Genomic DNA, 15,384 nt, shown 5'->3' on the forward strand with positions numbered 1-15,384 from the left:
AGTTCCTGGCAGTTTCAGTATATCTTATGATCTCAACTGAATTTCAAACAAAGCAGAAAACCCTCTATGCCTCTGTATTATTATCAGAAAGAAAAAAAAAAAGTTTTTCCCTGTTTATCAACACTTTTTTTCCTCTCAATTGCAGAGCAAAATTCTCCTTTCCCCCCCCTTTTTTTTAACTATAAGATTTGTTTTATGTTTGATTTTCTGTACTGTCCATCTTAATTGAAAATAGTCCTATAGTCAGTTATAATTCCCTGTTTCCTCTCTGTATCTCTTTCTCGTTGATAAATGGCAATATGGTTTTTGTTTGTTGTTTCTTTGTTTTAACTAGGAGCGTAGAGTGGCAGCTCTCCAAGAACTTGTTCGACTCCTAAGACCTGGTGGGAAGGCACTCATCTATGTTTGGGCAATGGAACAAGAATATAATAATAAGAAGTCCAAGTATCTTAGAGAAAACAGAATTAACCAAGGAAAGAAAGAGGAAATCAGCAATGATACATCAGTGCAAGAGTTGCTTGTGAAGCAGATGCCTGATGTGGGCAATCAAGATTCAACACCTTCTGTTTCCTCCATTAATGACTTTCAGGATAGAGGATGTAATTCAAGGAAAGTTACTAATTCCAAGTTGCCTATTCACACTAATAGGACTTCTTTTCATTCTCAAGACTTACTGGTTCCCTGGCACCTTAAGGAAAATCCTGGTAAGGGCAAGTCTGTTGAGCCATTTGGACCATTAGGATCCCATGACCCAGGTCCTGTGTTTCATCGTTACTACCATGTGTTCTGTGAGGGAGAAATGGAAGCTGCCTGCCAGACTTTGAGTAATATCAGCATACTGCAAAGCTACTATGATCAGGGGAACTGGTGTGTGATTCTTCAAAAGGTCTGATCATCTCTATGCACATATATACAGGGAATAAATGCTTAGCTTTTTGTTTTAAAAGGAGATTAAATTACCTGTATTATTAGTTAAAGAGAAACCGTGTGGAAAAGTATCAAAGGAGAGTGCCTGAGAGAAATTGTAAGTAGAGATTAGTTAGGAGATATTCGGTCTACTACTATTGCTGACATCATTTAATCCATAAATGTAGGCTTCTCCTATAGGGAGTAACAGGGATGGTTTTTAAAAGTGATTGAAGTAGTTTGTGAAATATTTGGGATCCTAGGGTAAGAGCACAGCATTTTGAAGATAAACTTTTGTTATAAAGTGTTACTAAATGAACTAAATCATATAGAATCTTAGTGAAGTAATCACATAACATTTTATCAATAATAAAAAATATATTCCTGTTCAGTAGAAAATTGTCTGAAGTTTTATCTGTGATTGTTAGCTCTGTAAAATCATAGATGATAACCACTCTGTCACTACACCTTACTAGCACAGGGCTTGACACATAGTAGGTACTCAGTAAAATTTTAGTCAATTGGATAGTACCCATATATTAATGTAGGAACTTTCATCCAGTAAATACTTATTGAACCTCTACTCTGTACCAGTTACTATTTTACTTTCTGGAAGGGAAACAGTGAATAAGAAAAAAACAAAGTCCATGCCCTCATGGAGCTTACGTTCGAGAAGGAAAGACAGACAATAAGCAAACAGACACAGGTGATAAATGCTGTGGAAAAAAATAAAAACAGGAGGGGGTTTCACCTGAGAACAAAAGGTTATTTTTAAAGGGCTGAAATAACTACTAATCCTGACTATAGTTATTACCAAGAGTTAATTGTTATTCCTAATGCATTGATCTGGGTGCTAAAGGCAACCCAAATATGCTCTTTTTTTTTTTTTTTTTTGGCTGAGCGGCATTTAGGATCTTAGTTCCCCAACCAGGGGTCGAATCCTCGCCCCCTTAACCACTGGACCACAAAGGAAGTCCCAGCAAATATGCTTTTTTTTCTTTAAATTTTTTAAAATAAATTTATTTATTCATTTATTTAATTTTTGGCTGCATTGGGTCTTCGCTGCTGCGTGCCGGTTTTCTCTAGTTGCTGAGAGCAGGGGCTACTCTTTGTTGCTGTGCGTGGGCTTCTCATTGCAGTGGCTTCTCTTGTTGTGGAGCACGGGCTCTAGGCGCATGGGCTTCAGTAGGTGTGGCTTGCGGGCTGTAGAGCGCAGGCTCAGTAGTTGTGGTGAAAGGGCTTAGTTGCTCCACGGCATGTGGGATCTTCCCAGATCAGGTCTCGAACCCATGTCCCCTGCATTGGCAAGTGGAATTCTTAACCACTGCACCACCAGGGAAGCCCCACAAATATGATCTTTTAACTCCTTTATTTAAATAGCAAAACTTAGAATTATGCCCTGATAGCCAAAGCTATGGTGTCATTATTGGGTATTTCTAGTTCTTTCATAGTTTGTTCCAGTCCAGTGCAGTCAGGGATTATGCTTTACCTACATATATGCCATAGTTACCCAATTAACATACCTTATGTCAAGCTTCCAGGAGGAACAGAGGTCAAATTATCATGCAGAAGGGAAAACATTTTGGTTTATTCTTTTTTTTTTTAACATCTTTATTGGAGTATAATTGCTTTACAATGGTGTGTTAGTTTCTGCTTTATAACAAAGTGAATCAGTCATACATATGCATCTGTTCCCACATCCCTTCCCTCATGCATCTCCCTCCCTCCCACCCTCCCTATCCCACCCCTCTAGGTGGTCACAAAGCACCAAGCTGATCTCCCTGTGCTATGCAGCTGCTTCCCACTAGCTACCTATTTTACATTTGGTAGTGTATATATGTCCATGCCACTCTCTCACTTTGTCACAGTTTACCCTTCCCCCTCCCCATATCCTCAAGTCCATTCTCTAGTAGGTCTGTGTCTTTATTCCTGTCTTACCCCTAGGTTCTTCATGACCTTTTCTTTTTTTCTTAGATTCCATATATATGTGTTAGCATACGGTATTTTTCTCTTTTTTGTTGTTTTTTTGTTTTTTTGTGGTACGTGGGCCTCTCACTGTTGTGGCCTCTCCCATTGTGGAGCACAGGCTCCGGATGTGCAGGCTCAGTGACCATGGCTCACGGGCCTAGCCGCTCCGCTGCATGTGGGATCTTCCCAGACTGGGGCACGAACCCGTGTCCCCTGCATCGGCAGGCGGACTCTCATCCACTGCACCACCAGGGGAGTCCTCTTTTTCTCTTTCGGACTTACTTCACTCTGTATGACAGACTCTAGGTCCATCCACCTCACTACAAATAACTCAATTTCGTTTCTTTTTATGGCTGAGTAATATTCCATTGTATATATGTGCCACATCTTCTTTATCCATTCATCCGTTGATGGACACTTAGGTTGCTTCCATGTCCTGGCTATTGTAAATAGAGCTGCAGTGAATATTTTGGTACATGACTCTTTCTGAATTATGGTTTATTCTTAATACTGTAGTCTCAGCATGCATTGCTTTGTAGTAGTAATGCTTTAGACTACCTAAAGAAAAAACTCTTTCTGTGAACGATGGCTGTGCAGGCAATTATGTGTCTTGTTACTATATGTTCGTGATGCTAATCTTCAGCATCAAGCTTTCAAAACAGTAGTCATCAAAAATCAGTCTTAGATGAGACACTGATATTTTGTTGTGGAATTTCCGAATAAGATTATAATTGTTCACTATAGATGAATTTGTAAGGTTCATGATATGGGAAGAAAGAATTTCAGGGTTAAAAATAGTTTTATTTCTGATATACATTCTAGGACTTCACATCACAATTTGAAGTTTAACACATACTAATAAATTTTAACATCTAGATGAAATAGATGATTTTCTTTTTTATGTTTAAAGAGTAAGGTAATTTATTTTAAATATTTGTATTTACATAAGAAAACTCTTTGAAATTAAGGTGAAAATTTAGATATAGCTCTTTAAATGATGGAGAGTATAGATAGTTTTTCAAAATTCTATTAGAAAAATTTAAGACCCCTGCTGGGGACCGCAGACAGTCACAGAAGGCATGGTCAGATTTCCACCAGCCTGGCAGTGAATGACATTTATACGTCTCCACACTAGAAAGGGTAGGTTTGCAGGTATCTCAAACATTTCACTAGCTACTCCAAATCCTGTGTACAAGTTCCATACACTGAAAGAACAATCTGTATAAAACTTTGTTCATCTAGCTTATAAGAAACGCATGTATTTTCTATCTGGGAAACTAGCATTTTCTTATAGTATTAAAAGCCTTCACTCTTACCTTTAGAACTCGAAGCTTGGCACAGCTTTAAAGTACCTCAAGAAAGAGCAGTTGTACGGATCTCTGAAAAACTATATTATTATACATACACCACACTTCAAATATATCTTATACTCAATGAAAGAACAAAGTGCATAGTACCTATTTCTTATGTTAGGAAACAGTTGGCTGCATTCTCCTTCTATGAAAATCATGTTTACCTATGCCCAGTGAAAGGATTCTGCTTTCAATTGGAGAGAGCACAGTAAGTGGGGATCAACATCCTTTAAGAATAGTGAGTTCTGGATACACATAGGTAAACCACAAGGTATAAAATTGTTAGAAAAACTTTGTGCTTGGTAGCTTGGTAACAAGTTCTTCTGGTTACTCTAAGGAACCCTTCATTGTCCGGTGGTTGAAGAAGCCTTGATCCCATTATCTTCACCTTGATCCCAATATCTTCTCCATGAGCTACTGCATACAGGAAGACTCAAGATAGCCTATACAAACAAAAGAGTTCCTAGTCTAGGAAATCAGACACTGCCTGCTTCAGCCACCTGGGTTGAGTTCCATCCCCTTTGCCTCAAAGTTCTTTCATCTACCTAGTGAGAAACATATACATTTACAGAATGAGAAAAAAGCCTCTCTGTAGGGTGCAAAAGCCTCCCCCACCTCAGTTTATTTGGCCGTGGAACAGAGAGCTCCACCGCAGCTCGCAAGGACAGGTGGGAAAACTAGCTTTGCAGGTCTCCCCAAACATTTCAACAGCTGCTCCAAATCCCGCATGCAAGTTCCACACCCTCCATGAACAATCTGTATGAAACCTACTCCTACTAGCGTGTAAGAAAATCTTCCATTTTCTCTAAGGGAAAGAAGGCCTTTCCTGTGGTGTGAAAGGCCTTCACTCCCATTACTTTGGGGAGCAATGCGCTCTGGGCGGGCTTGATGGTTCCTATAGGAGAAGCAGTAGGACAGATGTCTGCCCTGGTATATTTGCTGCATCCACACCTCGAGTGTGTATTATGTTCCATGAACCAACACGGTTCACAATACTCCTTTCTGATGGTAAGAAACAACAGCTGACATTTCTTACAGGAGACTTGTGCATGATGAGGCTGCCTGAAAGAAAGTCTTTTTCTTTCAGTCCCATTGACACCACATAGCTTTAATGCCACGTGATGTAAGTGACACAATGACTGCATTTACAAGTTTATAAAACCACATTCATTGCGACTTGAGCTAAGAAACACAAATGCTACATTGACAACTGTTAGGATGAAATGCCTATATTCCCCCCACACACACACACAGACACACACAAAATAACTTCCCTAGAGAAAGAACCCGGTCATGTCCCCAAAAATATTTCTGCTGTGTGCTTGATTAAAAAAAGAAAATCTCCTGGGGACTATGGGAGACCCTACGCTGTATGCAGATTGAAGAGACTTATAGCCACTTCAGTGGGTCAGTGAGGCACTTCTGGGAGGTGAGACACCAGGTCTCCTAATGAAACCCGTGTTACACTGCTGGGACCTAAGGCATGACATTCCTCAGCCACATGGGTTAAGGTTCCTGTCCAAAAACAGCAGTGTGCCCAAAGAGTTCTTTTCATGGAGCTCGTTAGACATATCATAGAATGAAGTACCAAAGAGAAGGAAACCCGCCTTTCCCCATGGTTTAAAAGGTTAGCATTCCTACTAGGCCGTTGAACATGGAGCTCCAGTCAGCTCCAAGTGAAAGTTTAGAAGGGTAGTGTTACAGGTCTCGCGTGCATTTCAGCGCTTGTCCAAATTGCGGTACAAGTTCCACAACCTGCATGAACAGCCTGCACAAAACCTAGGTTTACTAGAGTTTACCAAATGCTTCTATTTTCTCTAAGGGAAAAGATGCCTTTCCTGCAGTGTTAAAGGCCTTCAATCCCATTGCTTTGGAGAACAATGCAGTCAAGGGCAGGCTTGATGGTTCCTACAGGAGAAGCAGTTAGACAGATGTCTTCCCCGGTATATTTACTGCATCCACACTTTGAGTGTGTCTTACATTCCATGAATCAACATGGTGCCCAGTACTTTCTGATGGTAAGAAACAACAGCTGACATTTCTTATAGGAGACTCGTGCACGATGAGGCCACCTGAAAGTGTTTTCCTTTCAATACCCTGGACACCACATGGCTTCAAAGTCATGTGATGTAAGCAACACAATGACTGCATTTAAAAGTTTATGGAACCACATTCAGTATGGCATGAGCTCGAAAAACAAATGCTAGATTGACAAGTGTTAGGATGAAACGCCTATGTTCTGCTCCCCTGAAATAACTTCCCTAGAGAAAGAACACACTGACATCCCCCAAAACATTTCTGCCATGTTCTTGGCTAAAAAAAAGGAAATCTCCTTGGCACTAAGGTAGACTCTATGCTGTATGTGGACTGAAGAGGCTTACAGCCACTTCAGTGGGTCATTGAGGAACTTCTGGGAGGTGAGAGGAGAGTTCACTTAATGGAACCCTAGTGCTACACTTCTGGGACCTAAGGCATGACATTCCTTAGCCACTTGGGTTAAGGTCCTTCTCCAGAAACAACAGTGTGTCCAACGAGTTCTTTTCCTGGAGCTCATGAGATATAACATAACATGCAGTACCAAAGAGAAGGAAACCCGCCTTTTCCCATGGTTTAAGAGGTTATCACTCCTACTAGGCCATTGAACACGGAGCTCTAGTCAGCTCCCAGTGAAACTTTAGAAGGATAGTGTTGCAGATCTCTCTGCTGTTAACCCGCTTCTCCAGTGTTAAGATCAGGAACAAGAAGAGGTTGCCCACTCTTACCACTATTATTCAACATAGTTTTGGAAGTTTTAGCCACAGCAATCAGAGAAGAAAATGAAAGAAAAGGAATCCAAATTGGAAAAGAATAAGTAAAACTGTCACTATTTGCAGATGAGATGATACTATACATAGAGAATCCTAAAGACTCTACCAAAAAACCACTAGAGCTAATCAATGGATTTGGTAAAGTAGGAGGATACAAAATTAATGCACAAAAATCTCTTGCATTCCTATACACTAATGATGAAAAATCTGAAAGAGAAATTAAGGAAACACTCCCATTTACCATTGCAAAAATAAAACAAAACAAAACAAAACCTAGGAATAAACCTACCTAAGGGGATAGAAGACCTGTATGAAGAAAATTATAAGACATAGATGGAAGTAATTAAAGATGATGCAGATAGATAGAGAGATATACCACGTTCTTGGATTGGAAGAATCAACATTGTGAAAATGACTATACTACCCAAAGCAATCTACAGATAAAATGCAATCCCTATCAAAAAAGCAAAGACATTTTTCACAGAACTAGAACAAAAAATTTCACAATTTATATGGAAAGAAAAAAGACCCTGCATAGCCAAACAATCCTGAGAAAGACACAGATGGAGGAATCAGGTTGCCAGACTTCAGACTATATTACAAAGCTACACTACTCAAGACAGTATGGTACTGGCACAAAAACAGAAATATACATCAATGGAACAGGATAGAAAGCCCAGAGATAAACTCATGAACATATGGTCACCTTATTTTTGATAAAGGAGAAAGAATATACAAGGGAGAAAAGAGAGCCTCCTCAATAAGTGGAGCATGGAAAACTTTACAGTTACATGTAAAAGAATGAAATTAGAACACTCCCTAACACCATACACAAAAGTAAACTCAAAATGGATTAAACACCTAAATGTAAGGCAAGACACTATAAAACACTTAAAGGAAAGCATAGGCAGAACACTCTATGACATAAATCACAGCAAGATCCTTTTTGACCCACCTCCTAGAGAAATGGAAATAAAAACAACAATAAACAAATGGGACCTAATGAAACTTAAAAGCTTTTGTACAGCAAAGGAAACCATAAAAAGACAAAAAGTCAACCCTCAGAATGGGAGAAAATATTTACAAATGAAGCAACTGACAACGATTAATCTCCAAAATATATAAGGAGCACATGCAGCTCAATATCAAAAAGCAAGCAACCCAATCCAGAAATGGGCAGAACACCTAAACAGACATTTCTCCAAAGAAGATATACGGATTGCCGACAAACACATAAAAGAACGTTCAACATCACTAATCATTAGAGAAATGCAAATCAAAACTACAATGAGGTATTACCTAACACAAGTCAGAATGGCCATCATGAAAAAATCTACAAACAATAAATGCTGGAGAGGGTGTGGAGAAAAGGGAACCCTCCTGTACTGTTGGTTGGAATGTAAATTGATACGGAACCACTATGGAGAACAGTATGGAGGTTCCTTAAAAAAACTAAAAATAGAACAACCATACCACCCAGCAATCCCACTACTGGGCATATACCCTGAGAAACCAGAATTTAAAAAGGGTCATGTACCACAATGTTCATTGCATCACTATTTACAATACCCAGGATATGGAAGCAACCTAAGTGTCCATTGACAGATGAATGGATAAAGATGTGGCATGTATATACAATGGAATATTACTCAGCCATACAGAGAAACAAAATTTAGTTATTTTAGTGAGGTGGATGACCTAGAGTCTATCATACAGAGTGAAGTTAATCAGAAAGAGGAAAACAAATACCGTATGCTAACACATATACATGGAATCTAAGAAAAAAGAAAAAAATATAGTTAAGAAGAACCTAGGGGCAGGACAGGAATAAAGACGCAAATGGAGAGAATGGACTTGAGGACAAGGGGAGAGGGAAGGGTAAGGTTGAACGAAGTGAGTGGAATGGACTTATTTATACTACCAAGGGTAAAATAGGTAGCCTAGTGGGAAGCAGCCACATAGTACAGGGACATCAGCTCAGTGTTTTGAGACCACCTAGGGGGTGGGATAGGGAGGCTGGGAAGGAGACGCAAGAGGGAGGAGATATCAGGATATATGTATATGTATGTGTTTCACTTTGTTATAAAGCAGATTTATACTGCAATAAAGATGTTAAAAAATAAAATAGAAAAATAAATATGGGCAGACGGCTGCTCTAATGATGAGAAAAAAAGAAAAGGTCATGTTGCAGGTCTCTCTGCCATTGGCCCACTGCTCAGCTTCCACCTGTAAGGTGCATTCAGTGAAGAACCATTAACTCTACAATTTCCCGCACCTTGTTGTTTAGGAACAGAACATTCCCTCAGCGACTGAGAAGCCTTTTCTTGCAGCCTGCCTGGCTTGGACTCCTACTCCTTTTCACAACACCGAGTTTGGCATAGCATTCAAATGAACCCTTACGTCAACACAGTACACATCTCTTAAAGAATATAATCCCTGTGTGCCCATTTGTTACATGTTACCCTCTATGAAACACACAAGACTTGTGACTTGATGGTAGGAAACAATGGCCGGAGTGCTCTTTAGATAAATATCCTGTTCCAAAGGCCCCGTGAAAATCTCTTGCTTTCAAGGGTCTAGGGCATACCAAGGGCTGCCAAAAACAGCTAAAGGAGGAGAAATAAGAGAAACAGAACTTGCTCCTGACAAACCCATACATATACTGAACGAAAAGCATGCCACTTTGTGGAGACTGAAGGCCTCCCCAGCTCAGACATTTTGCCATGGGACAGAGTGCTAACGGCTGCAGCTAGGAACAGCAGGTTTGCAGGTCTCTCCTGCCTTTCAGTGCCTGTCCAAGTTGCCTGGACAATAGCCACATCCTGCCTGAACGTCCTACAGAAAACCGAGTTTCCCTAGAGTGTAGGAAATGCTTCCAAAGTTCTCTCAGGGTAAAGAGGCCATTGCTCTGGCTGGTCGGCCTTCATTCCCACTCTTTTGGAGCACAATGCCCTCTGGGCAGTGTTGATAGTTACTATAGGAGAAGCAGTTGAACAGATGTCTGCCTGGGTATACTTAACTGCATCCACACTTCGAGTGTATCTTATGCTCCAGGAACCAACACGGTGCACAGAACTCCTCTTGATCATAAGAAACAAGAGGAAACATTGCTTCTGGAGAATCGCGCGTGATGAGGCCTCCTGAGAATTTGTTCCTTCCAATCCCATTGACACCCCATAGATTGATGGCCACATGATGTTAGCAACACAATGAGAGCATTTAAAGTTCATAGAACCACGTTCAGTAGGGCATGAGAGAAGAAACCCAAATGCTACATTGACAGAGTTAGACTGAATGGCCTCTGTTCCCCCTCCGAAAAATAACTTTCTCAGAGCCCACACACGGTCACGTCCAGAGGAACATTTCTGCTGTGTGCTAGGATAAATTAAAGGAAATCTGGGGACTCTGGGAGGTACTCTGAGCTGTACGTGGCTTGAAAAATCTTCCAGACCCTTCAGTGGTCAGTGTGGAACTCCTGGACTGTGAGACACCAGGTTTCCTAATGGAAGCCTGGTGTAACATTTCGGGGGCTTAATGCACAGCCTTGCTCGGCCGCTTAGGTTAATGTCCTTGTCCTGAGCAACAGTTGCCAAAGAGTTTTTTTCCAGGAGCTCGTGAGACTGCATATCATGCAGAACCGCAGAGAAGGAGACCAGCCTTTTCCCGTGTTTTAAGAGGTTAGCTTTTCTGCTTTTCTGTTTTAAGAGGTTAGCTTCCCTCAATGCCGTACACAATTCTTAAAGAATATACTCCATGTGCCCCCATTCATTACATCTTACCTCCTATGAAACACAAAGGAGTTGTAGCTTGATGGGAGGAAACAAAGGCTGTCCTTCACCTTCTATGAATATCCCATTTCCAAAGGCCCCGAGAAAGCCTCTTCCTTTAAAGGGAGTAAATCATACAGATGGGCGCCAAACCCCGCTAAAAGAGGAGAAATAAGAGATAACACATGCTCCTGAGAAACCCGTACATTTACTGCACGAAAATCATGCCTCTTCGTGGAGTCTGAAATCCTTCCCAGCTCAGCATTTTTGCCATGGGAAAGAGTGCTTGCTAACCGCTGCTTACATGGAGAGCTAGGAAAAGTAGGTTTGCAGGTCTCGCCTGCCTTTCAGCGCCTGTCTAAATTGCGTGGACAATGTCCACAGCCTGCCTGAACATCCTGCAGAAAACCGAGTTTCCTAGAGTGTAGAAAACGCTTCCAAGTTCTCTCAGAATAAAGAAGCCATTGCTATGGTGTGGACAGCCTTCATTCCCACTCTTTTGGAGCACAATGCCCCCTGGGCAGGCTTGATAGTTCATATAGGAAAAGCAGTTCAACAGATGTCTGCCCGGGTATACTTAACTGCATCCACACTTCAGCGCATGTGCACACCGAGATTATATTCTTTTTTCTACTATATTCTACTATATTCTACTAACGCTTTGACCACAAAGATCCAGTCAATTCCCAATGACAGTTTAGAAGGTTATTGTTGCAGGTTTCTCTGCCCTTAGCCCACTGTTCAGCTACAGTCTGTAAAGTGCATTTAGTGAAGAACCAGAAACTACAACGCTCCGCATCTTGTTGGGAAGGAACAGCACATTCTCTCCTCGGTGAAAACATCTTTTCTTGCAGACTGCCAGGCTCGGACTCCTATTCCTTTTCAGAACACCGAGCTTGGCATAGCATTCAAATGAACCTTTCCACCAATGCCATACATATCTCTTAAAGAATATAATCTCGGGGCTTCCCTGGTGGCGCAGTGGTTGAGAGTCCGCCTGCCGATGCAGGGGACACGGGTTCGTGCCCCGGTCCGGGAACATCCCACATGACGTGGAGCTGCTGGGCCTGTGAGCCATGGCCGCTGAGCCTGCGGGTCTGGAGCCTGTGCTCTGCAACCGGAGAGGCCACAACAGTGAGAGGCCCACGTACAGCAAAAAAAAAAAAAAAAAAAAAAGAATATAATCTCGGTGTGCACATGCGTCATGTGTTACACTCGATGAAACACACAAGAGTTGTGGCTTTGACGGTAGGAAAGAGTGGCCGTAGCACTCCTTCGATAAATATCCCGTTCTAAAGGCCCCATGAAAAACTCTTGCATTCAAGGGTCTAGGGCATACCAACGGCTGCCAAACACAGCTAAAGGAGGAGAAATAAGAGAAACAGAACTTGCTCCTGACAAACCCGTACATATACTGAACGAAAAGCTTGCCTCTTTGTGGAGTACGAAGGCCTCCTCAGCTCAGATTTTTTGCACTGGAACACAGTGCTAACCGCTGCTTTCAAGGACAGGTAGGAAAAGTATGTTTGTAAGTCTCACTTGCCTTTCATCACCTGTTCAGCTTGAGTGGTCAATATCCACAGCCTGCCCAAACAACCTTCCGAACACTGAGTTTTACTGGAGTGTAGCAAACGCTATCATGTTCTCTCAAGGTAAAGAGACCATTGCTTTGGTGTGAACAACATTCACTCCCACCCTTTTGGAACACAATGCCCCCTGGGCAGGCATGATAGTTCTTATAGGAGAAGCATTTGAACAGACGTCTGCCCTGGTATACTTAACTGCATCCACACTTCAAGTGTATCTTACGCTCCAGGCACCAACACGGTGCACACAACTCCTTTTGATGGTAAGAAACAAGATGCAACTTTGCTCCTAGGAGGCTTGTGCGGGATGAGGCCTCATGAGGATTTGGACCTTTGAATCTCATTGAAACCACGCAGATTGATGGCCACGTTATGTTAGCGACACAATGAGAGCATTTAAAGTACATGGAACCACGTTCAGTGCGACAGGAGAGAAGAAACACAAAGGCTACATTGACAGGGTTAGATTGAATTGCCTTTGTCCCTCTCCGAAAAATAACTTTCCCAGAGCCAGCACACAGTCACGTCCCAAGGAGCATTTCTGCTGTGCACTAGGATAAATTAAAGGAAATCTGGGGACTCTGGGAGTCTCTGAGCTGTACACGGCTTGAACAAGCTTCCAGACCCTTCAGTGGTCAGTGTGGCACTTCTGGACAGTGAGACACCAGGTTTCTTAACGGAACCCTATTGTTACCTTTCGAAGACTAGATGCACAACCTTCCTCAGCCGCTTAGGTCAATGTCCTTGTCCAGAAGCAACAATTGCCAAAGAGTTCTCTTCCAGGAGCTCGTGACACAGCATATCATGCAGAACTGCAGAGAGGGAGACCAGCTTTTCCCCGTGTTTTAAGAGGTTAGCTTTTTTGCTAAGCCTTTGAGCACACAGATCCAGTAAGCACCCAATGATAATTTAGAACTGTAGCATTGAAGGTCTCTCTGCCATTAACCCCCTGCTCAGCCACTGTCTCTCAGGTGCATTCAGTGAAGTACCATAAAATCTACAGCCTGCCGCACCATGTTGTTTAGGAACAGCACACTTCCTCTTCGTAAAGAAATCTTTTCTTGTAGCCTGCCTGGCTCGGACTCCTATTCCTTTTCAGAACACCGAGTTTGGCATAGAGTTCAAATGACCCCTTCCCTCAATGCTGTGCACATCTCTTAAAGAATATACTCCATGTGTCCCCATTCATTACGTCTTACCTCCTATGAAACACAAAGGAGTTGTAGCTTGATGGGAGGAAACAATGGCCTCCTTCACCTTCTATGAATATCCTGTTTCCAAAGGCCCCGTGAAAGGCTCTTGCTCTCAAGGGTGTAGATCATATCAACGGGTGCCAAACACCGCTCGATGAGGAGAAATGAGAGATACAGAACATGCTCCTGAGAAACCCGTACATTTACTGCACGAAAAGCATGCCTCTTCGTGGAGTCCGAAATCCTCCCCAGCTCAGCTGTTTTGCCATGGGGCAGAGTGGTAACCGCTGCTTACATGGCCAGCTAGGAAGAGTAGGTTTGCAGGTCTCGCCTGCCTTTCAGCGCCTGTCCAAACGGTGTGGACAATATCCACAGCCTGTCTGAACATCCTGCAGAAAACCGAGTTTCCCTAGAGTGTAGGAAATGCTTCCAAAGTTCTCTCAGGGTAAAGAAGCCACTGCTCTGGCTGGTTGGCCTTCATTCCCACTCTTTTGGAGCACAATGCCCTCTGGGCAGTGTTGACAGTTACTATAGGAGAAGCAGTTGAACAGATGTCTGCCCGGGTATACTTAACTGCATCCACACTTCGAGTGTATCTGACGCTCCAGGAACCAACACGGTGCACAGAACTCCTCTCTGGTGGTAAGAAACAAGAGGCAACATTTCTTCTGGAGACTCATGCGTGATGAAGCCTCCTGAGATTTTGTTCCTTCCAATCCCGTTGACACCCTGTAGATTGATTGCCACATGATGTGACGTCTCTACATCTGTTATTCTGGTTATATTTCATAGATAAGTTCATTTGTGTCATATTTTAGATTCCACATATAAGTGATATAATATGATATTTGTCTTTCTTTGTCTTACTTCATTTAGTATGATATATCTAGTTTCATCTATGTTGCTGCAAATGGCATTATTTCATTCTTTTTTATGTCTGGGTAGTTCTCCATTGTATATATTCACCACATCTTCTTTATCCATTCATATGTTGATGGACATTTAGGTTTTTTCCATGTTTTGGTTATAGTGAATAGTGCTACTATGAACATAGGTGTGCATGTATCTTTTCGAATTATAGTTTTGTCTGGATAAATGCCCAGGCATAGTGTTGGGAAAGTTGGACAGCCAAATGTAAATCAATGAAATTAGAAAACACCCTCTCGCCATACACAAAAACAAACTCAAAATGTCTTAAAGACTTAAACATAAAACATAACACCATAAAACGCTAGAAGAAAGCATAAGCAAAATATTCTCTGACATAAATTATATCAATGTTTTCTTAGGTCAGTCTCCCAAGACAATAGAAATAAAAACAAGAATAAACAAATGGGACATAATCAAACTTACAAGTTTTTGCACAGCAAAGAAACATAAACAAAATGAAAAGACAATTTACAGAATGGGAGAAAATATTTGCAAACAATGTGAACAATAAGGGCTTAATTTCCAAAATATACAATCGGTTCATACAATTTAACTCAAGAGCAAAAAAACAAAACAAAAAACAAAACAAAACAAAAAAACAACCCAATCAAAAAAATTGGCAAAGTACCTAAATAGACATTTCTCCAAAGAAGAAATACAGATAGCCAATAGGCACATGAAAAATGCATGACATCACTAATTAGAGAAATGCAAATCAAAACTACAATGAGGTACTACCTCACACCTGTCAGAATGGCCATCATTAGAAAGTCTATAAATAATAAATGCTAATGAGGGTGTAGATAAAAGGGAACCCACCTACCCTGTTGGTGGGAATGCAAGTTGGTGAAGCCACTGTGGAAAACTGTATGGAG

General features: G+C 41.5%; 1 protein-coding gene across 2 annotated transcripts in view; it reads left to right on the plus strand.

The window, feature by feature from the left end:
• ALKBH8 (alkB homolog 8, tRNA methyltransferase) overlaps nucleotides 1-1,295 on the plus strand; it is a gene marked incomplete at its 5' end in the record, with an annotated part of 70,435 nt that extends 69,140 nt beyond the window's left edge. For both annotated transcript variants that reach the window (XM_081240452.1, XM_081240453.1), the window contains one exon: nucleotides 335-1,295. In XM_081240452.1, the coding sequence (XP_081096578.1) occupies nucleotides 335-892 (558 nt within the window). In that variant the 3' untranslated portion in view covers nucleotides 893-1,295. The remainder of the gene's footprint in view (nucleotides 1-334) is intronic.
• Nucleotides 1,296-15,384: the final 14,089 nt, after the last annotated feature.

Source organism: Mesoplodon bidens, assembly GCF_964165515.1.
Source record: "Mesoplodon bidens genome assembly, chromosome: 7".
In the NCBI taxonomy this organism is placed as follows: domain Eukaryota; kingdom Metazoa; phylum Chordata; class Mammalia; order Artiodactyla; family Ziphiidae; genus Mesoplodon; species Mesoplodon bidens.